The sequence below is a fragment of the Cornus florida genome, unplaced genomic scaffold (assembly GCF_030987335.1).
Source record: "Cornus florida cultivar Cherokee Brave unplaced genomic scaffold, ASM3098733v1 CherokeeBrave_3.0.0_Hap2_Chr03, whole genome shotgun sequence".
NCBI lineage: Eukaryota > Viridiplantae > Streptophyta > Magnoliopsida > Cornales > Cornaceae > Cornus > Cornus florida.
In genome coordinates, this window is record NW_026775573.1 from 42,723,948 (window position 1) to 42,751,818 (window position 27,871).

Sequence of the window (27,871 nt, forward strand, 5' to 3'; positions counted from 1 at the left end):
TTTTGATTTTATAAATAAATCGAACCAATTCGATCCAAAAAGTGAAATGACAATCAAAGGACTTGTAAACACTCCATCTCGACTTGGAGTAACTATTTATCAAATATGAGCTTTCAGCCATTTTCTTCATCCTTTCAATCTATGAGATATCAACCAACATGATGGCCACTCCAGAATCTATCAGAGTTATCATCCATTGGGATCTCCCCAGGTTAATGCATGTCTAAAAAAAAAAAAGAAAAAAAAAAGAAAGAAAGAGGATTACAATTAAAATTACTATAAAAAGACAAAAGGAGCTTATGTCTAATATAATTATGAAAAGACTTTATTGTATAATATCAGATAAGATTCTTAACATAACTTCCTCCCAAAAGTTTCATGTTCACTTTGTTCAACTTAGTGAAAAATATAGGAGTACTGAATATCGCGTAAATACTGATTATAATAATAATAATTCTGACTAAGATGAATTAAACTGAGTCTCACGTGATTTAGAAAAATGTTTCTACCAATTGAACTACCAAGCTTAATCTTAGAGTAGGCTTGTTGATGAAACGGATTCGGATCGGATTGGCTAAATTCATATTCGATTTGCTAAGTGAATTATCGGATTCGAATCGCTAACGGGTTATCAGATTGAAAATGTTTCATTTCATATCCTATTTAACTCGGATTCGAATCGAAACAGATTCGGACTCGGATTATTTTTAATTTTTTATTATTAATTTTTTTGACAAAGTTTAAGATGACATGTATAACTGCATGGTTAGTATAGCAGAGAATTGTTAATGTATATGATAGTGCATACTATAACTATGCAACCAAGTGCATATAGTAATAAATAATTATATATATAAATTTAATAATAGTAGATAACTAATATATCAAACATTCATAGTATATTATATAATATATATATGAATGATTTTAATTGGTTTGAATTATTATTGGATCAGATGGCTTATAATTCGTATTCAATTTGTTAAGGTAACAAATTGTCATATTCAGATCATTATCGAATTATTGATTTTTTTTTTTTTTTTTTTTCAATTCATATTCAGATAATCGGATTGGATTCGAATCCGACCACTGTACAAATATCCATAATATATATATATATTTTTGGGTAAGTAATTTCCGTAATTCTGAATTAGCTAATACTTTCTCTGCTCACATACGCTGACCAGTCCATCTTAAAAATCCAAATGATTTACTTCAATTTATAATCCAAGTTAGGGGGTCAAATGAAAGAAGTGTGCAGTAGACCAAGAGCCAACCAAGCAATCTTGAAATTCAAAGAAAGAATGAGAATCAAAACTCAATTCGATATTATTCACGATGGCTTTACATTCAATTTATAGAATAATACCTAGCTAAAATAGGTAACTAATTATACAATAATCGGGAAACTAATTACCTACCAATTAACCCTAAATCAAGGAGTAAATAATTCAATTTACAGCTATATAATCCTGGATTACCAGAGGTAAAATCTCAACAATCCCCCTCAAGTTGGTGCATAGATGTCACACATGCCCAACTTGTCTAAAAATTTTGAAAACATTTGAGTTGAGACTGCTTTGGTGAGAATGTCGGCTAATTGATCCTTAGATCGAATCTTAGGCAACTCCATAATTTTTCCATCCAACTTCTCCTTAATGAAGAATCTGTCTATTTCGACATGCTTCGTACGATCATATTGAACTGGATTATGGGCAAGATCACATGTTACTTTATTGTCACAATATAGTCGAATCGGTTGTCTTGGTAGATAACCCAAATCCCGCAAGAGAAGTCTTAACCACAAAGTTTCACAAATTCCAAGCGCATTACCTCTGAATTCAGCTTCTGCACTTGAGCGAGCAACAACATTTTTTTTCTTGCTTCTCCATGTAACAAGATTACCGCCTACAAAAGTGAAGTAACCAGAAGTAGATCGCCTATCATCTATAGCTCCAGCCCAGTCAACATCAGTATATGCATCTATGTTTTGATAACCAGCATTTTTAGTGAACAAAATTCCTTTTCCAGGAGCATATTTCAGATACCTCAAAAGGTGCATAACTGCATTCATATGTTGCTCTCTAGGATCATGCATAAACTGGCTAACAATGCTCAATACATAAGCCAGATCCAGTCTCGTGTGTGCTAAGTACATCAATCTCCCTACAAGTCTTTGGTATCTTCCTTTACTAGCAAGTACTTGGTTGGACTCAACACATAACTTCAGTCCTTCTTCCATTGGTGTCTCAGCTGGTTAATATGCTGTCATGCCAGTCTTTTGTAATAGATCTAAGGCATATTTTCTTTAAGATAGAAAAATTCCTTTATTACATCGAGATACTTCGATCCTAAGAAAATATCTCAAAGGACTTAGATCTTTCATTTCGAATTCTCTGGACAAGTACTTCTTGAGAGCCTTCATTTCTTTAGGATCATTCCCTGTAACCACCATGTCATCTACATATACAATGAGTGCAGTGATCTTACCCTGTTGTTTCTTCAGGAATAATGTGTGGTCTAAATTGCTCTAATGGTAGCCAAAGGCTATCATTGACTTTGTGAATCTTCCAAACCATGCTCTCGGAGATTGTTTCAACCTAGATAACGATTTCTTTAACCTGCAGACCTTTCGACTATACTTTTCGGGTATCATGCATCCTGGTGGGAGATCCATGTAGACTTCTTCAGATAATTCACCATGCAGAAAGGCATTCTTCACATCGAATTGTTGCAATGGCCAATCCAAGTTCGCAGCTAAACACAACAAGACCCGAACTGTATTGATTTTGGCTACAGGTCCGAACGTCTCTGTGCAATCGATTCCATAGGTTTGGGTGCAACCTTTTGCCACCAACCTTGCTTTAAAGCGTTCAACCATGCCATCAGCTTTATACTTCACAGTGTAAATCCATCGACATCCTACTGGTTTCTTTCCAGGTGGAGGATCAATGAGTTCCCAATTTTTATTTTTCTGTAAGGATTGCATTTCCTCTTTCATAGCTGCTTTCCACTTAGATCAGCTAAGGCTTCCTGCACACTGTTAGGAATAGATGCAGTAGATAATTGATGTACAAATGACAAATTTGATTCTGACAAACGATGGTTCGACACATAATGACTCATGGGATACTTTACTTTACTACAAAGTTCAGGTTCATATGTGGATTTAGGAATACCTCTAGTGTGACGCTGTGGTAATTGTTTTCGGAATGGCTCAGACACTAATTCAGGAACATCCTTAGCAGGCGATTGGTTTGATATATCAATCGCGAGGGATTCAAACTCGGACAATAGTGGGGTTGGCACCATACTTTCCATTTCTGGGCGTTCATCACCACTTTGATCCAAACGTATACCATTCGAATCCAATTCGCCCGATTCTTGATTGGCTGGTCCAACTTGTGAGTCATCACCACTAGAATCATCATCCGCGAAAGTGTGATAATCATAATCTAGAGTTTGAATTTCATTCTGGTACTCCCCCTGAAGTTCAAACGCAGAGGAAAAATACATCGAGTCTTTATGGAAGACAACATCTATGGTGATGAACATTCGTCGAGTTGGAGGGTGATAACAGCAATACCCCTTTTTATGAGTAGCATATCCAAGAAAAACACATCGTAATGCTCGAGAAGTTAGCTTGTTGCGTTGATGCTTATGAAAGTGTACAAAAGCTACACAACCAAAAATATGAGGAGGTAGATTTGGGACGATTGGAGCAACAACTGCGTCAGTGAGAGCCTGCAATGGTGTCCGGAAGTCAATAGAGCTGGAAGGTACTCGATTGATTAAATATGCTACAGAGGTAAGTGCTTCTCCCCAATACGATAACGGCATACGAGCTTCTATCAATGAAGTACGAACAACTTCCAACAAGTACTGATTTTTTCGCTCTGCAACCCCGTTCTGCTGGGGTGTATTGGAACAAGTGGTTTGATGAATAGTTCCATGTGATTCCAAATATTGTTGAAGGTCAAAACTCTAATATTCTTCACCATTGTCACTACGGAGAACCTGAACATGTGCATTGTAGTGAGTTTCAACCATTTTATGAAACTTTTGAAATAATAAGTTCACTTCACTTTTGAATTTCATTAGGCACAACCAGGTCATCCTGGTACAGTCATCAATAAAAGTAACAAACCAATGTGATCCACCTAAAGTGGTGACTTTGGACGGACTCCAAACATCAGAATGTATAACCATAAAAGGAAGTTGACTTTTATTCAAACATAATGGAAACGAAGCACGATGGCTCTTTGCTAATTCACAAACATCACAGCGAAAACTAGAACCATCAAAATTTTCAAATAAACTAGGACTTTTTTTTTCCAGATAATCAAAGGAAGCATGCCCCAAACGTCAATGCCACAGCTAGATTTCAGATTTCTTCTTTTCCCCCTCAAAACCATCAGATTTCTTTGTCTCCCCCTCAAAACCATCCACTGTCAATACTTGTCATAGCTTGTTGGAACTTTTCGACATCAAGTCCAAGTAATACAGCTTCCTTCACCTAATACCACAATCAATCGTCTGCTTTATTTGGATGTCCTTAAACACACAAAAAACAGGCCAAAAAATTACAACACAAGACAAAACTATGGTGAGTTGGGAAACTGACAAAAGATTATAAGCTAACGATGGAACAACTAAAACAGAATCTGAATGCAGATTATCAGGGAGTTTCAAAGCTCCTTCCCTAATAACTAGGGTTAAAGTACCATTGGCAGTAGAAAAAAAATGTTATGAGGAGGAATTAAGAGGTGAGACCTATTTAGAATCAAAAGTCATATGATCTGTAGCACCAGAATCAATTATCCATGTACTATTAACAACAGGGGTAGAAATATTTTAAATCTTACCACCATTATCACCAGTGACTATGAACCCCAAGGCCTTATTAGCACCATTATCCTCTGTCTTAACAACTGCTGTAGTAGAGGTCTTCATCAAATTCTTCTTCCAACGGCTATAATCCCACCATTCCGGATATCCCACAAGTTCAAAACAACGACTTTTGGTATGACCAGTCTGATTGCAATGGGTGCATTTGTAGGTAGACTTGTCTGCACCGTTGGTAACTTTAGATTGATTGGGTTTAGTACGGTCTTGCCAGTTTTGCTTCGATCAATTGCGAGCCATCATGACTGAGGCTTCAGAGTTTTCAGACTGCCCTTTCAGAGTTACACGACGTACTGCTTCTCGTCAAACCAAAGAGTAGCAGCCTTCCAAGTCTGGAACTGGATCATTGCGTAGAATTTCTCCACGAACTTGTTCAAAATCAGCATCCAATCCAGCAAGAAAGATGTGAACTCTTAGTCGCTCGATAGACTTCCGATATGCTTCAATGTCATCCGGATCTTTCATGACCACTTTATCTCGATGGTCCATTTCTCGAAAAACCTCAGTTAGCTCTCCATAATATTCAGATAGAGATTTGCCATTTTGTTTGGCGGTGAAGGCCTTTTGGTTCAAGGCGAAAACTTGCAACTCATCATTCCCATTATAAAAGGCCTTTGATAGAGCACTCCAGATTTCATGGGCAGTGGTTAAGCGTAAATAACGCTTCACAATTTCTGGAGTCATGGACATTAATAGCCACCGTTTCACTTTCTGATTTTCGGCATACCATTTGTTATAACCATCTTCTGATTCAGCATGTGGCTTAGTCTTGCCACGAATATAGGAAAGTTTCTCCCTTTCAGCAATATGCATCTCCATTAGCTGGGACCAAATGCCATAATTGGATTCAGTAAGACTAATCCCTGCATTAAAAACACTTTCAGATTGAACAAAAATAGGAACTGATTTTGTCTCAGAGGATTCAATATTTTTTTCACTCATTTTTTCCTTTTTTTTTTTTTTTTTTTTTTGGATTTATATATATATATATTACAAAAAAAACAACAAATATAAGGAGCCCAATTAGTCTCTATTAAGAGACAGAAACAAAAAAAAATAAAACAAATGGAGATGCAAACAGAAGATGGAGATCTGGCAAAACTGGATGAGCAGCCGACGACGGTGATGATGGATCCAGCGGCTGGTTCGGTTCGGCTGAGATGGATCCAACGACACTATGGATAGCAGTTCGGCCGTCAAACGCTGCAGATCCGGTGAGAGGGATACAGGTCTGGCGACGGCGATACAGATCTGTTGAGGTGCAGCAGTTTGGTTACAGCTGTGAGTTGTGATGGCAATTGGTCCGGCGACGACCGAGACTTGTGTTGGCAGTGGCTGCGGCTTTGTCGTTGTCATTTCAGATCCTGATCCGGCGAGGTCTTCAGCGGTTTGGCAACGGCTTGTGATGGGTTAATCAATGGTGACTGTGAATTGATGTGTATAGGTATGGTTATGTTGTATGGGTATGAGATGCCTGTTGATGTATTGGCTGTGTATGGGTCTAGGTATGGTCTGTGTATTTCAAGGCTAAATTCAAAGAGAACAAAAAATTCAAAAAAATTAAAAAATACGGTTCAATGATGGCTCTAATACCATCTTGAAATTCAGAGAAAGAATGAGAATCAAAACTCAATTCAATATTATTCACGATGGCTTTACATTCCATTTATAGAATAATACCTAACTAAAATAGGTAACTAATTATAGAAGAATCGAGAAACTAATTACCTACCAATTAGCCTTAAATCAAAAAATAAATAATTCAATTTACGCTGTATAATCCTGAATTACTAGAGGTAAAATCTCAACAAGCAATAGTTTTAAAATGATCAAATACCAGTGCCTTCGCTAATTGAAGCCACTTTATTATTGTTTATTTATTACGTAGTAATTAATGCAATCAGGAACATTTTAAATGATCAAATACCAATGCCTCCGCTAATGGAAATCACTTTATTATTGTTTTATTAATTAATGCAAACATGAAAATTTTAAATATAATTTTTTAAATATCTTTTGTTGCCTCTATAGTTCTATTCTTCCCGTTTAGATCTACCCACAAGACCCTTTCTAGGTTTGCAAATTATATAGTGTTTAAATAAATAAAAAAATCTTTAGATTTTTGTAAATTTATTTAAACAAACAATTTTCCCTTTATTTGTCGGAAAAAAAAACAATTTTCCCCTTTCTTTTTTCCTCCCTCTTTTAATTCCCTTTTTGTTTCTTCTAATCTTTTGATTACATTCTTTTTTCTTTTCTTATTTTATTTTATTTTAATTAGGCTCTCAGTCATCATTACAGATTTGTATATCTCATTCTCTCCCTCCATCTTCACTATCAGCTCTGACTTTATCTCACTCGGCTATATTGTCTAATGTAATTAAAATTTAGCTAACTAAATGAATCCTTTTTAAGTGAATGAGTCTTTGTGTATCATTCTAACACTAACATTCAAGAAAATAAAATAATTCTCAACATATATTTAAACAATAACATTCAAACACATAAAATTTATATCTTAAAACTTTTAAAACTTAATTTTCAATTTTATTAAATAGTATTGAGATTAATTACTTTCACCAAATACTCAAATAATATTTAGACAACATAAAAGAGAGTGTATTTGCCAAAACTAGAGAGGCCCAATTCTAGGCTGGGACTATCACAGTCATATCTTTTTTTGTGAGCCTAGCCGGCACATTCCCATTAATTTTGTACTCTCTCAATTTCAAAATAAGTATCTACTTTTTTATTTTTATTCGTTCCAAAATAAATATTTCATTGAAAAGTTAATATACTAATTTAACATTCAATCTATAAAAAAAATAAATCATCAAATCATTATAGACCTACTAAGAATAAATTTAATAATTCATTACTATTAATATAATAAAAATATTCGTTCAAGTATTACTAATTTTATTGATCTAGAAGGCCTTCCTAAAGAATCCGAATCTCTACTTAATAGCTGTTGATACTTTCGAGATACCCCATATTTTCTAGGGAAAATTACATATAAATGGAGTTAAAGTTCCATATTTACTTAGAGACTGAGTCAAAGTTTCATATTTCTCTAAAATGGATTGCTGAGGTGGCACATGGTTTTTTACTGTTTAGAAAATTATGGTGCCTAAAATGCCCTTCCCTAACAAAAAAGTAGTACCTTCAGTTCAAAAAAGTAGTACCTTCAGTTTAAAAGAGTAGTACCTTCGGAGAAAAAGTAGTACATTCGCGGGTGTTTAAAAAACATGGTACCTGGACACCAAAAAGTAGTATCTTCATTTCAAAAAAGTAGTACCTTCGAAGAAAAAGTAGTACCTTCGCGAAAGGGTATTTTAGGCACCATAATTTCTAAACAGTAAAAAACCATGTGCCACCTCAACAATCCATTTTAGAGAAATATGGAACTTTGACTCAGCCTCTAAGTAAATATGGAACTTTGACTCCATTTATATGTAATTTTCCCTATTTTCTATTCCACCCATGTGCTGAACCAGTCCATCTTGAGCGGTCCAAGTAGTTTATGTCAATTTATAATCAAAGTTGCCTGGATCTAATGAAAGACGTGGGTTCAGACATCAGTGCATTCCTAAACCAATATATATATATATTGTTACTTTCTTTAAACAAATTTTTTCCTTCTTTAACTATGGAGTATTACATAATTAAGAGTGGTTGGCTGAACCACGTTGTCCATAGTGGAGGCTATTTATTTTATTTTTAATCCATTTTTGTCCTTTCTAATCTTTCATGTTTACACTCTTTTTTACAACTGATTAGCATCACTCATTCTCTCTCGATCTGATCTGCAATCTCACTTTCTACTCCGTCTCCGTCTTCGTCTTCGTCTCCGTCACCGTCACTGTCACCGTCACCGTCACCGTCACTAGCTTCGTCTAAACAAAGACAGTCACAAACTCAATGAATTTATTTCTCAGTCACTACGAAAGGAAAATATATTGAGTACCTCTAAAGCACTGTAATAAATAGTCATTATTTTCTTTAATAATAAAAAATAACTAATCACCCATTGGTTGAGATATTACTGTCTGGACCTCATACTTTCTCCATTGACCAACCAAATTGGTTTATTTTAATATAATAATGCCCAAATGCTCCATACAGTCGGTAGTCCCGAGATACTCCTTATTTTAGTCGATGCTTCCACGTACCAAGAGCCAAAACTAGCAATATTTAAAAAAAATAAAATAATTCTGAATTAACATTGAATTTGACGTGATTAGTTTTTCTTATTATTTATTAAATATTTATTTTTAAAAAATTATTTAAATAAATAAAATAAATAAAAATACATCAAATTTAATATTTATTCGATTAAATCTTCTCCTTATCATTATTCTTTTTAAAATGAAGAAATAGTAATGCCTCCACCAAACAAAGCTAACGCCCATATGGTTTTTTTTCAATTTTTAATTCAAGTTGCCAGATCAAATGAAAGACAACCGAGCAATAGTTTAAAATAATCAAATGAGTCCGCCAATTTTGACCACTTTAGTACAATTTTTTATTTAATGCAAATATGAAATGTTTTCAATTTAATTTTTTTAATATCTTTTGTTGTTTCTACTTTCTACTCTTTCTCCTTTAGGTCAACCAATAAAACATTTTCTAGGTGTGGCTATATGAAATTAGTTATGCCCTTATGAACGATTTAAATTATTTTATATTTTTGTTACTTTCTCTAAACAATCTAGTTTTTCCCCTTTTTTTTATTCATTACCTTTTTATCTCTTCTAATTTTTTAATCTTTCTTGTTTACAACTAGTTTGCGTCTCTCATTCTCTCTCCATCTGCTATCTATCTCACTTTCTGATCTATTTCACACTCTTTCTGATATATTTTCTTGTTTGTAAAACTTTGCTAGCTTCGTCTGAACAAATCCATGAGCAATAGTACGCCTTAAGATCTCTTCTTTAATTAGTTTCTTCATCCATAGTAATTCGTTGTCATTCGTTGCCTAAAATCTTGTGTACTTTTGTTCCCCTTGTGTTGCTTCTAATCTTTATTGTGCCATTTGTTGTCTAAAATCTCTTTTTAATTTGAATCTCTTTTCTCTTGTGAATCACTTTTATTTATCTATCGCTCTCACTTGCTAGCTCCATCTAGACACATCCATAAGCTAGAGGTACGTTCAAGTCACTGCTTTAGTTTCTTCAACAACAACAGTGTTAGCTCTCTGCTGATATTTGTATTCAATCATCTCATCTGTGTTTTTTTTTTTTTTTTTTTTTTTTGGCATTTAATCTTTCTCCTACTAGTCTTCTTTTTTGTATGTTCTAATTGTGAATTTTCACCTTTTGTTATCGATCTCTTTCACTCGTTTGTCTAGTTTGTGAATGTTCTTTTGTATTTCATCATCTTGTTTGTTACAAAAATAAAGAAGTAACAAAAAACAGCTAGCTAGTGAGTTGAAAATGAGTTGTGTTATAGATGCTATAGTGGGAAAAATATTAGATCCAATATTTGACTGTTTGTTCGCATCAATTGGGCGTCAAATTGGTTATTTGGTTAAATACAAGGAAAATATTGAAAATTTGGAAAAAGAAGTGAACGATCTTAAAGGTGTGAGGGACAGAGTCCAAGCAGCTGTCAACAGAGCCAGGGACAATGGGATGACAATTGAGAAGGATGTTGAGAAATGGCTGGAGGAAGTGCAGCAGTCGTTGACGACTTTTGAAGAAGAAGTGAACAAATCATTGCAAGACAGAACAAATCTCAAATGTCTTGATGTACGTTCACGGTATAGAATTGGTAAGAAAGGGAAAAATATGGTGATGGATGCTATCAAACTAAAAGAGAAACGAAATACGTTTGGCGACCAAGTTGCACACCCTACTCCTCTCAAGGATATTTGGTACACATCCACCAAAGTTATGAGCAATTCAGTACCAGAACATCTATTTTTGAGGAGATCATGAAGGCGTTGAGAGATGATAAGAATTCCAAGATCGGGATATATGGAATGGCTGGCATTGGCAAGACAACAATGGTGGAGGAAGTTGGTAAACAAGCTGAAAAAGGTCCTTTTGATGAGGTCGCAATGGCAGTTTTCTCCCAAAATCCAGATCCGAACAAAATTCGAGGAAAACTTGCAGATTGTTTAAATCTTACACTAGATAGAGAGAGTGAAGAAGGGAGAGCCGGTCAACTGTGCAATAGATTGAAGAACGGGAAAAAAATCCTTGTAATATTGGATGACGTTTGGGATGATAAGATTACATTGAAGAAAATAGGTATTCCAGCGGATACAGATGATAATAGCATTGGTTGCAAAATTTTGCTGACCTCTCGAAGATTAGCAGTGTGCAAAAAGATGGGGTTTGAAAAAACCTTCCATATTGGACTCTTATCAGTAGATGAAGCTTGGCACCTATTCAAGAGAATGGTCGGAGATTTTATTGAAGCTGATCCTCAAATTCATTTTGTAGCGCAACAGGTGTGCAGAGAATGTGATCATTTGCCATTGGCAATTTGTGCAGTTGGAGGAGCACTGAGCGGTTTGGATGATAAGCATATATGGAATGATGCACTTGAACAATTGAAACATTGTCAGGGATATAAAATTGATGGAGTGGAAGAAAAGGTGTATTCATGCATTGAGTGGAGCTATAAGTATCTAAAGCAGGCTGATGTGCAGTCAAGCTTTCTACATTGTTCTTTGTTTCTTGAAGATACTGAGATTCCTATTGACCTTTTGGTGCCTTTGGGAGTAGGCACCAAGTTTCTTGAAAGCACAGATACAACATCAATGAAACAAGCAAGAGATAGAACACTTGTGATAGTTGGTATTCTCAAGAAATCTAATTTGTTGTTAGAAGGTGAAGAAGAAAACAAGGTCAAAATGCATGATGTAGTTCGAGATGTTGCTATATCAATTGTATCAAAATATCATAATGCATTTCTAGTGAAAGATGGTGTCAATGTTTGGCTGGAAAAAGATTATTATACTTGTTGCAAGGTAATCTCAATAAGGGCTTCCTACAATGTTCGTCGGCTTCCCGATCAATTAGAATGTCCAGAATTACGCACCTTAGTATTGGGATCATCCAATGATTCACTACTAGAACTCCCAAATAGCTTTTTTGAAGGGATAAAAAAGCTTGAAGTTTTGGTTTTGAACAAGAAGAAACTAGTACCATCATCACTGTCACATCTGGTTAGTCTCCGGATGTTGTGTCTAAGTGATTGTGAATTAGTGAACCTATCTTTCATCAAAGAATTGAAAAACCTTGAGATACTGGTCATTGATTATGTTTATGAATTCAAAGAGATGGTTGTGGAAATAGGACAGTTGACTTGCCTACGGTTGTTGGATTTAAGAGAATTTAACAAAGATATAGAATTTCCGTCGGGTTTTCTGTCATGTCTATCCGATCTGGAGGAATTGTACATTTCGATGAAATATAATGGATGGGAGGTTGAAAGCAATGCAAGCATTGTTGAGATAAATTGTTTGACTAGCTTAACCGCTTTAGATATTTATATACCAAAAGATGTCTTCTTACTACTACCCAAGGACCTTCCCAACTTTCAGTTGTTAACAAAATATAAAATATGGATTGGGTCTTATCATTATTCTTATTCAGTGCTTGACGAACACACAGAAACAAAGGTCTTGGGACTTGATGGTATTCCTTTAATGGATGGGCTTGACGTTTTGATTGCGAACGCGAAAGTACTATATTTGGTTCATTTTGAAGGTTCAAAGAAGGTGTTTCACAAAAGAGACGGAGAGTGGTTTTCAGACTTGAAGTTGCTTTTTGTTTGGGGATGTGAGGACTTGGATCCATTGGGTTCTTTTGGTAAATTGAGAGTATTAAAAGTTGGCAGATGTCGATCAATGAAGTATCTGTTCTCTGCGTCCACTGCAAGATGTCTTCCAAAACTGCATGAACTATCTGTTAGAGAATGTGAGGCATTGGAAGAAATAATTGGAGGTGATGAAGAAGTCACGAATAAAGTTACTTTTCATCAGTTAAAGGAATTGACGTTGAATAATCTGCCAAATTTCAGAAGCATTTACGCCAATACGAAGAAGACATCAACTACAGAGTCCAACACGCCTTCACCGTTAAACAACCTCTCTTCAATGAAAAGGTATTTTATATTTTTTCATTGAATACAAAAGATATTCTCCACCTTTATTTTCTATGATTGAATACAAAAGATGGATTTTATATATCTTCTTCCTTTCTGTTGCTTTTAATAATCTCTCTCTTTTTCCACCTTTAGTCGATTTCTGGAAATTGTTTGTTGACCCACTAATTTGTCACAGTTGTTGCAAAGCAAAATTGAAAACAAAGATGGATTAACAATTTTGATACAAAATGAGGTAAAACCTAAATTAAGGAAAAATTATTAAGATTGTATATTTATATATTAGTTGTTATTCTGATGGGGATTTACTTTATTGGGTGTTAATAATTTCTGCATAAATAAAACTCATGGGTCCAATGATAAATCTTGATAAAAAAAATAATAATAAAAAAAAAAAAAAACGTACCTTTCATCTTTGAAACGGTTCTTTTATGTGTTGAGAGTGAGACACTTTGGTTGCATTAATATAAGAGTTTTATGATATAATGCTCCCCATCTCTTAAATATGGATAATCACAAAATCATTTAAATCGAATGGTTAAGATTAATTATTAATATTAGACCACCATTTGACTTGGGATATTATAAAAATTTAGAAAAGCTTTATTTTATTATAGTTTTTTGGGCAAAAAATTTTCCTAGGCTCCTAAAAAATTCTTTAAAAAAAATAAAATAATAATCATGTCATTCTGCATGAAATAAGGTTAATTAAAAATCTAATACCATTACTGTTATCCTTTTCTTTTTCTTTTACATGTGTAACATTTATGTTGTTAATTTTATTAGGCTTCAGACTGTGCTGTTAATTTTAATTTCACAAATTCAACGCTTTTGATGAATTTTTTATTATTAATTTTGGGAGTAATTCAGCCTATTTTGATATTGGGCTGGGACTTCATTTTCCCGCGCAAAGAAATTCATAGTCAAAGCAATTTGACTTTAGATAAAAAGTCGCACTGATATATAACCTTGCTGTGATATATAACGGCTGTGAGATGCTTCGTTTTTCTCCTCTCGTGTTAAATCTAATACTTGGTTTAGTTCTCATTTTGCCCATTTTGTTCATTTTAATCCCTACATCCCTTGGCAGAGCTTCATTTTTTGACTTGCAATTCAAAATCGGCTCTTGACTCTTGTGGTTTTTTTTGCTTCCATATTCATAACTCTTGTCGATTGTGTGGCTTCTATCTCTTCCCCAATTTTTATACGGGCTTATATCCCGTACTTGTGTCGATTTAATTCTAAACTCAGTTTTGAACTCCATCTTGGCTTCAATCAAATTGAGACTCTTGGGGTAGGTTTTTTTTTTGGCCACTAATTAAATTTGATTTGCTGGGCTCTGTCACTAGGTTGCATTGGACCCTCCCTTTAAATTTATACTTGTCTTCCCAAACCAAGAATTAATTATATTACACTATAAGTAAGTCAAATATGGGGTCGATCTATCCTTAGTTAAATGTAGGGCTCATTCCTATTGTTTCTTGGTAAGGAAAAATAGAAAAAATAAAATGAAAAATTAAAAACTATACAGAAATTATTTCTTAGTTGTTCTATAATCGTTGATGTTTGTTAGTTGACAAAAATTAATGCAATGGGTCACAGGTTATGTTTCCTCTCTTATTTCTGATGACTAAAATTTGTTGAGAGAATGAGTTACTATTATCATAGTAGTTGTTTGTAACACCATTAGAACAATGTTTTTGCAGGTCGGATTTCCTAGTTTGGACGATTTGGATATATCAGATTGTGATTGAAAGATGCGTCGGGTTCCATTTTTCAGTGAATTAAATGTACGCAGTGTGTGCAAGAGTGTGTGAATGTATCAGTGAAATAAGTGTGGACAACAAAGAGTGTGTGTAGATAAACAAACATTGAGAACTATTTGTTCTTGTAATTAGTCTATGTTTTGAGTATAACTTCAGTGCTAATTTTCTTTAATTATTATTATTTTTCAAATAATGGAACGTCGTCCGTTTGTCCCATAGTCTTTTTTCTCATTTATTGTTGGAGGCTTTCCCAAATTAAATACGTACAGATAAAAAAGGAATTTTGTTTGCAGAAAAGTGGCATTAGGCCTTGAAAGGTTCATTGTATGTACACAGACTGTTGCACTTACCAGCTATATACGGAATTGTGATAAAAGGCTTAAAAGCAAAGAAAGCAAGATAAAAATCATCAAAAGAGAAGGAAATTAACAACATTATCAGTGAGAGATTGAGAGAACCCAAACATAAGCTAGGTAGAATTAGTTGACTAAAATATTTTTGAAAAGTCAGAACTGGATTTTCAGATTATAAAATTATATAAAAAAAAATATTTTCAGATTATACATATTAGTTTTATATCCGATTTAAAGTAAGAGTTATAATACCAAGGTGAAACAATATACATTCATTTAGGACATTTTTCAAACACTTAAAAATCACACAAATATACTAGAAGGAACAGGAATTACAAGATTGTGAAAACGCAGAAAGAGAAAAAGAAGATTTTTTATATCATTGATATTCAAAATAATGACAAGTGTAAATAAAGGAGAGTGTATTTTCCAAAACTAAAGAAGCCGAATTCCATGCTCGGGACCATCAAACTCAATTTTTTTTTTTTTTTTTTTTTTGAGCTTAATCGATACATTTCCACTGATTTTGTACTCTTTCATTTTCAAAATAAGTGTCTATTTTTTCATTTTTATTCGTTCCAAAATAAATACCTCAATGAAAAGTTAATATATTAATTGAACATTCAACCTATAAAAAATAAATTATCATATCATTATAGATATACTAAGAATAAATTTAATAATTCATTCAGTATTAATAAAATAAAAATATTTATTTAAATATTAATTTTATTGATCCAGAAGGCCTTCCTAAAGAATCCGACTCCCTACTTAACTATGCTTTAATAGCTATTCACTATTGGCCGAGGGTACGTGCTGTTGATACTCTCGAGATGCCCCATATTTTATGCCACCCATGTGCTGAACCAGTCCATCTTGAGCGGCCCAAATGGTTTATATCAATTTATAATCAAAGTTGCTAGACCTAATGAAAGACGTGGGTTCAGATGTCAATGCAAACTCAAACCAATAAAGATATATTTGTTACCGAGTACTTTCTTTAAACAATTTTTTCCTTCTTTAACTAATGAGTATTACGTAATTAAGAGTCGTTGGCTGAACCACGTTGTCCATAATCGAGGCTATTTATTTTATTTTTAATCCATTTTTGTCCCTTCTAATATTTCATGTTTACACTCTTTTACAACTGATTTGCATCACTCATTCTCTCTCGATCTGATCTGCAATCTCACTTTCTGCTCCATCTCACTCACTAGCTTCGTCTAAACAAATTCATAAGCCTTCATTGCTTGCTTTTCTTTTTGAACTTAGGTCTCTCTCTTACATCTGAATTTGTATCATTGTCTCACTTGATTGTTTGTCACTCAAAAAATCAAATTTGTTTTATCAACATAATATGCATGTGTTGTTTGGACAACAAAGAGTGCGTAGAGATTGAGAACTATTTGTTCTTGTAATTACTCTATGTTTTGTGTATGACTTTGAATGGAAATTTCTTTCAATTATTATTATTTTTCAAATAGTGAAATTTTGTCAATTTGTCCCGTCTTTTTCTCATTTATTATTGGAGGGTTTTTCCAAATTAAATATGTACATATAAAAAAAGTAATTTTGTAAATGGAAAACAAGCCGAAAAATTGGAATCAGCCAAACTGGGACCAAAAAGAATTTAATTGTTGCATCTTTTTCATCTCCATGAAATATGTACATATTACAAGAGATAGTACTAACAACCACACGGCACATATTGACTAACATATCTATATAAAAAATTATGATAAAAGATTTAAAAGTAAAAGAAGTAAGATAAAAAAAATAAGTAAAAGAGAAGGAAATTAACAACATTATCAATGAGAGATTGAGAGAATCCAAATATAAGCTAGGTTGAATTAGTTAGACTAATGTATTTTTGAAAAGTTGGAACTGAATTTTCAGATTATAAAATTGTATGAAAAAAATATATTTTCAAATTATACATATTAACTTTATATTTGATTTAAAGTAAGAGTTATAATACCATGATGAAACACAAACAAGTACACATGTATACTAAAAAGAGTATAAATTAACAGATTGTGGAAACAAATAAAGAGAAAAAGAAGAGTTCTTGTTACTGAAATTCAAATATGATAAGTGATCACATTATATTGTAAACATACCCACACAATAATAATAATAATAATAATAATAAATAAATAAATAAAAATGTGTGGGGCTCTTCACATCTCACATCTTAAAATTTTTAAAAAGAAAAGAAAAAAAGTGTGGACCCGCCATGTGGCGAGTGCGACTGCTGCACCAACCACTCAAGTCTAATAGCATCCGGTGTGCATCATATACATACTCTATCACTTTTATAAAAGTAAGAAGACACATCAACATTATTTAATAAAAAATGTTGATGTGAAAGTGACGAAAAAGCACTACAGAAAGATTAAAATACTATATAAAACAGATATATATTATCTATTGGATTATCTAAATGTGGACCATACAATGCATTAGTATAGGTGGGAACCACTGATTGATACTCTACTTTTCACCCATATCATTCCCTTCTTTCTTTACTTTATACAAATGTACTCCACTTTACTTTTATTGAAAATTTCGCTTGGTGGTATATTCTTATATTGATATGCTTATGTATATCAATCTATATCTCCCAATACTCTCTCTCTCTCTCTTTAACCTGGTAAAATCATTTCATTCAAAACAGAGGAATAAAAGATTAAGGCATAATAGAGTAAAATACGCTGAGAGTCCATTCTAGCCACACGTTGCTACTCTAAATCACCTCTTTTGCATTTAAGGGTATGCTGACTTGGTAATTGAGCAACAGTTTTTATCACCTCTTGAAGTCTAAACAAGCTGAATCCCCTTTGTGAGTCGTACGTAGCGAAAAATATTTAGAAAATTTTGTTTGTTTTAAAACAGATATGTGTCTTAACCAACTTTACTTATTTTAGCAATTAAACAATTAATCACATGCAGATAAAATAAAGTAAAGTATAAAGTTAGAGATGACACCAGGATTTTAGTGAGGAAACCCCAGTTGATAAAATACGTCAACTGTTATGGGAAAAACCTCATAAACTATGCAGTCTAAAGTAAACCAATCCACTATGCTTGAAACAAAGTATACCAAACTTTGATTCTAGCTCACACCCTATCGTTCTACCAAACGTCAACTGTTGACAATCCTCTTAGCTTTGCGACTCCCCATTTAACAGCAACTTGACCTCAGGCTTATGCTTGATATTTGTAAAAGAGTAGCAGGTAGATTAGACAACACTCCTCGAATACTCAAACCCTTTCAAAGTGTGATTGCTTTTACTTCTGTTCTTCAATCGTCTGAATGATGTAGAAGAAGATCTACTTTTGTTTGATCGTTGTAGATGCAACTATATGATCACGATCAGGATTTGAATACCACAACTCTGAACTCTCTATATGTTTATGTGTATGTGTTCTAGAAAGATGTCAGAAAAATCAACTCTGATTTTCTGCAAAATAATCTTCCTAAGGCTTTTAAAAATAATGAATCTGTATAACAAAATCTGTGCATAAACCAATGTATATGACATGATTTATATAGAGATTTGCAAAGTCCTATTCCTTCTGAAAATAAAGAAAAATTAGTGCATAGGACTTGGAAGGAAAGTTGGATCAAAAAGGTATCAGATAGAGCAAGGAAACTAGAATCCTTTTGCAATCAGGACATGTGGAATCGGTTCCCAATCTTGGTACCGGTTCCCACTTGACAGAGAGTTGTTTCTCGAGTATTAGCTTTTAGAACCAGTTCCCAAATCTTAGTACCGGTTCCCACTTAACAAAATCCAATATGAACTTGGAAATTCTATATTTTTGGAACTCTAAAAATATACCATGTATATCAATGTGTCATAAGTGGGAAACGATGTCCTAATCGTTGTTCTTTTCTTTTTGATGATCAACAGTACTTTCCTCTTCTGAACAAACTTCCAATTCCATAGTCGATGCCAAGTCGGATATGGTAACTAAAATTACAACTCGACTAGGACTTGTTTTGTTACCTAAATATGTTAATTTACAAAAATATATCTCACAATCTCCCCTTTTGGCAATTTCATGACAAAACCCTAAGAACAATTTATAATTTACCCAAAGCAGAAAAATAAATTAGAATTGTTATAAGGAACCAAAGAAATATTTTATCTCTGTTTTCTTCAGCTCTTGGACAAACTTTTACCTGAATTCCAGCACATAATTCAATCAAAACTACCAGTGAAAGTTTAATAAAACAAGTTTAAAACTCCCCTGAATAAATTATCCAAAAAATTTTAAAATCTATCCCTTAATGTAACCTTGTTATCTCCCCATTTTTGGAGCAAAATTGACAAAGGAATAGCAAAATAACCAGAGAGAAATAAAACTAAAACTGAGTAAACAGAAATCAGTTTGATACATGTCAAAAACCAAAATAAAATATCCAAAAGTATCAAGTCATGACAATGTAGAAACTGATAAAAAATGATGCATGAATGATATGAACATAGAATCAAGCATCAGGATCATCTCCAGCAAATGGAACTGTAGATGTCGGAATCTCCTTATCACCACCATCATCATCATCAGTATCACTCCCACTGTCAGCCTCATCATCCTTTGCTCATCTCTATCATTTTCAGCCACAAGTGACGGATCTGGAGGGGCTGGTCTGTATACATGCTTAGAAGAACCACCCGTCATCTACTCCTTAAGTAAACGAACATCTTCTTAAAGATCAAGAACAGCATCCATCAAGGCTTTTTGATTCTGAAAAATCAATGAATAAATCAAATTTGCATCTGAGTGTTGAACACCCGCTTAGGCGGAAAAAGCATAGTAACCTCAGGAAGAGATGATGACGACGCAGCTGCACCTGTGCTAGCTTTCCTAGATGAAACTCTTGCAGATTAGGCCTTGTTAAAAGCCCTCATATCCATCTCGGACATGATCTCTATATGATGAGCACAGGGTGGAAATGAAATCTCAAAATGCCGATATAACTCCATTATGATCATAGGGAATGGAGATGATTTCTTCTTGGTGTTATTCTTGTAGTGTGTAACCATCAAACCATAGATAGAAGAATAAAGATAAATCTCAGCATCAATACATAAGAGATATAGTACCTCAGCACAATCTGAAGAGATAACATCATTCTTCCCAAAATAACCCAGATTGGAGATGGAAAACAAATTCAGAAAAACCTCCTTATCTGTCAAATAACGATTGGGAATGTAGTTAGGAAACCTTGGTGAGTCTGGAACACATAGCTCATTGCAGATATCTTCCCACTTCAACTCGGAATGATCAAGTGGAAGACGATATCTCGTGTTAGAAAAATTCTTGGGAATACAAAGAACTTTGTCTATCACATCTGTATGAACAACATAATCCTTCCCGAATAATGAAACCTCAAAATATTCGGAATCATGAACCTTGCAGATATTCGAGTAGAAATAGTGAACGAGAAATGAAGGGATATTCTTGGGGTACTCTACAAAAAGCAAGGCTTACAGATGCTACAATTTAAGATCCTCCAAGGTTATTAAATCAATTCATGTTGAATTTGATGAAACACCACAGTTCAGCATCAATGATGACATCAATTCTACACCAGGATCAACTGAAGCCAGTCCATCTCATTCAGTTCAAGGGTTAGATAAATCTGTTAAATCTACTTCAGAACCTGATGATCATAGAGAAGTTACTTATCCAGGATTACAAAAACAGGTTCAAGCTGAAAACATTATTGGTTTTCCTCAGGCTGGTGTTCAGACAAGAAACAAGAAGAAACTCACTAAATTAGAAGCTGATGATGGAGAAGAATACAGTCATTTTGCAATGCTATCCTCTATTGAACCAAAATCTTACTCTGAAGCACAGAAAAGTGAAGATTGGGTGGTTGCTATGAAATAAGAACTTGAACAAATTCACAAGAATGAGACTTGGACACTGGTTCCTAGACCTGCAGCTAAGAATGTTATTGGTTCCAAATGGATTTACAGAAACAAACTTGATGAAAAAGGGTCAGTTATCAGAAACAAGGCTAGATTGGTATGTAAAGGATACTCTCAACAAGCTGGTATTGACTATAATGAAACCTTTGCCGCAGTTGCTAGGATGGAATCTATTAGAATGCTCTTGTCCTTTGCTTGTCACAAGCAAATCAAAGTGTATCAAATGGATGTTAAGTCTGCCTTTTTGAATGGAGAGTTAAATGAAGAAGTATACCTAGAATAACCTGAAGGTTTTGAAGATCCCAAGTCTCTCTCCTATGTCTTCAAGCTAAACAAGGCCTTGTATGGTCTCAAACAGGCTCCCAGGGCTTGGTATGAAAAACTACATCAGTTCTTGATTGAACAAGGTTTTCATAGAGGAAAAGTGGATAGTACACTTTATGTCAAGCTTCATCAAGATCAGTTCCTCATTCTTCAAGTCTATGTTGATGATATATGTTTTGTGGCTCTAATACATCTTTAGCATCAGAGTTTGCCAATTTGATGAAAACCAGATTTGAAATGTCTCTTTTGGGTACTCTTAGATACTTCTTAGGTCTTCAAATTCATCAAACCTCCCAAGGAATCTTCATCTCTCAACAAAAATATGCCTCTGAGTTGCTTACAAAATTCAATATGACTGAGTGCAAACCTGTATCCACTCCCTTATGTCCTAATTCCAAACTGTCTCTTGAAAGTACTATAGAATCAGTTCCCTCTACTCTTTATAGGTCTATCATTGGCAGTCTTTTGTATCTCACAACTTCAAGACCTGATATCATGTATTCTGTGGGGTTGGTAGCAAGATTTCAAAGCAATCCAAGACTCTGCATCTTCAGGCTGCTAAAAGGATTCTGAGATATGTCAATGGTACTATTTCCTACGGTCTACATTATATCTTCTCCTCAACATTACCTATCACAGCTTTTTCAGATGCTGATTGGGGTGGATCTTTACCTGACAGAAAAAGTACATCAGGCTACTGCTATCTCCTTGGTTCCAACTTAGTTTCTTGGTTAAGTAGAAGCAGGATACTGTCTCCCTATCTACCTCAGAAGCTGAATACATAGCTGCTTCTCAGGCTGGTTCTCAACTTCTCTGGATGTACACTATTCTTGCTGATCTTGGTCTTCATTTCTCAGGTCCTCCTACATTCTACTGTGATAATCAAAGTGTCATTGCCATCAGCAAGAATCCCACACTTCACTGGAAGAGCAAATATATTAACATCAAGTATCACTTTCTTCGAGACAAAGTTCAAAAAGGCCTCATTGCCATTACTTACTTACCAACTGAAAATCAACTAGCAGATATCATGACCAAACCTCTTCTCCCTCAACGTTTTTCAACCCTCAGAGCTCTTCTCAGGGTTGTTCCACCCCCTTTCTAAGCCTCTCATTGTTGGTCATTCTCACCTTTTGTCCTTCAATGTCAAAAAGGGGGATAATGGACTAAAATAAGGGTAGTTTCTCAGCTATCCCTTCTTTTACTTGCTGCTATTGATTCATATGCTTATTATTATTTTGGTTGAGTCTCCTTTGTTGTGGTCTTATTTCATGATTGAAGTTTTTGTCATTAAAGGCAAAAGGGGGAGATTGTTGGTCCTAAAGTCCTTTATGCAGTGTTTGCCTCTTTAATGTCAAAAATCAGTGTAGCAATGGTTTCTTCATTATTAATGTTGCTTGAAATAAGACTCAAGGGTTGTGTGGTCATTTTCACATCAGTGATTCATACTCCATATCTGTCCTGAACAATACATCATAGTGTACTAGCCTGTTCTTGCTAAAATTACTGAATTTTGTGTGGACTTAGTTCATAAAGTTGTCTCAGATGGTTCCAGGGGTAGCATTGTCACTTCTCAGCTGTATTCAATATAGATATGTATGTTCAGGATGCTGCATTGCACTGGAGTGATCTCATTGAACCTGCATTGTCACTTATACAGTCTCAGGACTTTTTCTTAGCTGAGAAGATATAAATCTGTTGCAAGGGTATCTTGGTAATTTCCTCTATGCTTGTAATACCCCGTAATTTTAAAGAGTGTATTTAAATTAATTTTGTGTTAGGTTAATTAATTTTATTTTTTTGTGCATGTAATATTGATTTATGTTCTATATAGTATAATGATTAGTTTTGAAATTTTTATTGGTTATGTTTTAGATTAATTATTATTATTTAATTAAAGTATTTAATTTGTATATAATAATAATAATAATTATAAAAGTTTAGTAATAATAATAATAGTTATAATAATAATAATAGTATTAAACCAATGTCATGATGAAATTAGAGATTAGGATAGGATTTCATCAATGTTTATGGGTGGAATTGAAGCCATATGGTTGGGAAGGTGGTTAGTAAATGTAAAAATTAGATATTTGTAATAAATATATTATATAATTTGTATATAAATTAGCTAGCCTACCTTAGAAGGAAGGAAAGGGAGTTAAACACAAATTATAAATTCTAGTGAGCCATTGTAAGAGTGTGGAAAGGAAGAGAGAGAAAGAAAGGAGCTTGGACCGGTGTAGGGAATTTACCCGACTACGCGCAACCGGCAGATTTATTTTAAATCCAAAAAGGCAAGTTATTATCTATTTTTCCCCTTTGAATCCATAAATTAATTGTTTAAATTATTTAGATTATGATGGGGCATTGAGAGCATGCTTAAATTTTATTAAATGATTTTTTTATAGTTTATTAAATTAATGAATTTTTAATTATTTAGGATGGTATATAATTAGTTATTATCCTATGATGTTCAAAATATCTAAAAATATTTCCTTAAGGCATTAGGGATTTTTTTTTAGAATTTTTAGGAATTTTTCGGGCATTTTCTGTAATTTCCGGCGAGACTCCGGCGAGTTTTCCGGCCACCGGCAGTGAGGAAGGTGACCAGAGTTATCTGGTGTGTTACGGTGTATTGTAACAAGCATGCGCATGGATCAGCAGCCGTTAGATGGGTTGTGAATCCTTAGATTGATTCGGTGTAGCGCGGGACACCATATGATGGTGCGCGCTAATCATCAGCCGTAGGATGAAAGGAGCATAGGTGGATTGATCCGGTGTGGCGCGCATGTAGGAAAAGTGATGCAGCCAACCAACCGGAGGACGCCACGTCAGCAGGAAGCCATCAACGCGCGCGTGGGAGCGCGTGCGCGCGGGTGGAACTCTCCAGACGCGCGTGGGAGAGCGCGCGCGCGTGGCTGATGCCAGATGCGCGTGGAGGCGCGTGTGAGCGCGTGAGAGAGTGGAAAACATAGGGCTGCGCGTGGGGAAGCTTAGGGCGGCGCGTGGGGGCGCGTGAAGGGCCGGTCAGCTGCTGGAAATTACCAGAATACCCCTAGGGCCTGTTTTGTAATTTCCAGAACCTTAAACTTGCACTTTTGGGCCTATAGTTGGTACTTACGGGTTTAACGGGACATTAAATTATTATTTTATTAACCGTTAGTTATTATTATGACCGATTAATATTTTTAAATATTAATTGTATCGTTTTCAATACAGATCACCATTAAACGGATGTAGTTAATTTAATGACATTGTTAATCATTAATTGTGTTATTATTTTATTAAACAGTATTAAATCATTAATGTTAAAATTAAATGATTACATGGTTTTAATTCAAATAAATTGTCCGTTATACATTGCAGGATTATTTATGTTGTTAATGATATACAAACCATGATTATTATGCTGTGTGCATTTCAGGAAATAAATGGACTGTTTAATTATGTCACATTTTTATTATATGGATGAGTTGCCATATAGAACCATGTGAGCTGGCTAATAAGTTTAGACTCATTTATACCTTATGCATTCGTTGCGATAGACAGATGTGTGGCTGTCGGGGTATGTGGTGTAATATTATTGGCATGTGTTGCCTAATCGACATACTCGGTATATTTATTAATATTGTTGGCATGTATTGCCTAATTGATATACTCAGTATATTCATCAGTACTTTGAGAGGTGTTATCACTGTGTAGTTCGTTATAGTCTGTGTTGTCAGTACCGTGCACCATGTATAATAGTTGATTTCCCGGGTAGGGAAAGGCGACACTTAACCACCTAGTGTGAGTCTAAGTGATCACCGTCTATTCTGGTTGAGGTCATGTTATACATGGGATAGTTCCCTTAGGATGTATACAGATATAGTACTCAACCGATTTATAATAATTAATTTATTTGATTCTCTGATTTGGGTCACAGTAGAGAGGACTTGCTCGTGGGGTTGACCCACCATTGTTGTTATTTCAGGATACGGTCAGTACCCGTTCCAAGGTTGAGGTTAGCAGTGTGGGACCACCATCCGAACTCATCTACTCTTACGATCCAGTTCAGGGTAGAAGTTTTATGTATTACTTCAGTTTCAGTTTTTATTTACTTTTGACGTTGAACTCTCAGGGTTATATTTAGGGATCTTTGACATAGGATTTCCAAGTTGTAATGAAGTACTGTATTAAATAAAGGATGGATGGATGTTGTATTATTTAGTGTTCCTTTCTTGTCTAAATTCTTTTATTATCATCATTTTGTATTCCATGCTTGTATATTGCCAATTGTTTTTGATATCCCTCGTTTTTCGTGTATAAGCCTGATCAACTTATGCGTGGAAAATGTGGGGGTGTTACAGTTGGTATCAGAGCATTCCAGGTTCGAGTGTCTTAGGGATCTGTGATTACTATACTTCCGCATTGTGTATTCTGATATTTAGAGCCTAAGTATTAGGGTTCTTTGTATTCTTTTAGTCTGTCCATTATAATGTACTGACGTTAGATTTTTCTGAATTTAAAAGAAGGATGTCTCGGCGTGGGACAAGGAATGCGAACCAGCATCGCAGTATTTCCCCAACTCAAAATGAGAATCAGGAATTTTCCTCTCAAGTTGCTGATATCATTGCACGAGCTGTGGCAGCAGGAGTAGCATCTGCTCTACGAAACCAGCAACCTCCTCCGATAGTACCTGTTCCTGAACCAGTGGCACAGCCAATGTCATGGGACAAAACTCGTCACTCGTTTATCAGAGGGAATCCACCGACATTTGCGGGGTCCACAGATGTCTTGTTAGCATATCAGTGGAAACAAGAGAGCGAGCGTCATCTTCGGATGGTAATCTGTACCGAAGTGCAGAAACAGATGCTAGCTACGTTTATGCTGATAGGCAATGCATTGCAGTAGTGGGAGTCTATTACTACTGTCGATGAGAGGACCAGATTGACGTATGCTGAATTTCAGACTCGCTTTGACGACAAGTATTTTCCTATGTCGGTAAGATCAGCGATGAAGACTGAATTTCTGGATCTGCAACAGGAGGATATGACTGTGGCTGAGTATGAACAGAAGTTCATTAATTTGTCATTATTTGCACCAGAGGAGGTCAATACGGAAGAAAAGAAGCGAGACCGCTTTGTGAAGGGGTTGATATGGCCGATTAAAGTGGTGATCATAGGTAGTCCTGCATATACTACTTATATCCAGGTGGTTAATGCCGCCTTACAGCACTGCCAGATGAGGAGTGATTACCGGAAGTCCAAGGGAGATAAGCGGACTAACCGAGACTACCAGACAGTGGAGAAAGGAAGCAGCAGTGGTACCAAGTCCAATGATCGGGGCAGATTTCAAGGACATCAACCTTGGAAGAAAAACAAAGGAAACCTAGATGTGCAGAGGGATGGAGTCCCTAATCAGGGTAGACAAGGTGGGATACCTCAGACCGGACAGGAACAGTGGTCGGGAAATCAACAGAGAAGGCAGGCAGGTCCTTTTACGGGACGTTGTTATCACTGTAGAGAGATTGGGCATCCGGCCAAGATGTGTCCCAAAGCTAAGCAGGGACAGTATGGGCAGCCGAGACCTAATCAGCCGTTACCTCTACCGGCCCCACCGATGCCACGTGGGCAAGTTCAAAATGTTCCGGCACTTCCAGCACCACCATTTCCTCCGGGACAACCTCCACAGCAGTTGCATCATGGCAGAGTTTATAACTTCATGCCACATAATGCGCAGGCTCCTCAGGCTATTGAGGGTATGTTTTCTATACATGGTAGAACTGCTCGTATACTGTTTGACACTGGTGCATCACATTCTTTTGTGTCTAGATCTTTTGTTATCTTATCTGGTATGATGATTCAGTTATATGACCAACCTCTTAATATTTATACACCATTGGGAGTTGGCGCAATTTTACGAGAGTGTAGCGGTGATATCCTTATAGATATGGGCCGGCTTCGATTTCTTGCAAATTTGTTAGTGTTAGATATGCATTCGTATGATGTTATACTTGGGATGGACTGGTTATCTCAGTACCATGCTCAGGTTAACTGTTACGAAAAGTCTATTGTATTTGCTATACCAGGACAAGAGATGTATCTTCTTGTTGTACCACAACCTGATAGAGGGCCTAGCACTTATTTATTCGTTCTTGAAGAAGACTCACAGGAAGCGACTGCGGTATCTCTTGACAGCATCCCAGTAGTACAGGAATTCCAGGATGTATTCCAGGAAATTCCAGGCTTGCCACCGAGTCGAGAGATAGACTTCGTTATTGATTTAGCTCCAGGCACTACGCCTATTGCTAAAGCGCCGTACCGAATGGCACCAGTGGAGATGCGAGAGTTGAAAGATCAAATTCAGCAGTTGCTCAGCCAGGGATTTATTCGCAGGAGTACTTCACCATGGGGAGCACCAGTATGTTTTGTAAAGAAGAAGGATGGATCTCTTCGTCTTTGTATTGATTACAGAG

General features: G+C 35.2%; 1 protein-coding gene across 1 annotated transcript; it reads left to right on the forward strand.

Moving 5' to 3' along the window:
- The first annotated feature begins 10,840 nt into the window (after window positions 1–10,840).
- On the forward strand, window positions 10,841–21,046 carry LOC132301518 (disease resistance protein At4g27190-like). The gene is made up of 4 exons (XM_059798767.1): window positions 10,841–13,023; window positions 13,810–13,819; window positions 19,639–19,797; window positions 20,714–21,046. Exons 1-4 carry the CDS (start codon window positions 10,841–10,843, stop codon window positions 21,044–21,046), a joined length of 2,685 nt encoding a protein of 894 aa, XP_059654750.1.
- The last annotated feature ends 6,825 nt before the right edge of the window (window positions 21,047–27,871 follow it).

Bases quoted from the DNA above. Each gene is read 5' to 3' on its own strand.
- LOC132301518 (XM_059798767.1), top strand. From the start codon at position 10,841: ATGAAGGCGTTGAGAGATGATAAGAATTCCAAGATCGGGATATATGGA. The intron at 19,798-20,713 runs GTCTGTATACAT...GAAACACCACAG, and splicing joins TGACGGATCTGGAGGGGCTG to TTCAGCATCAATGATGACAT.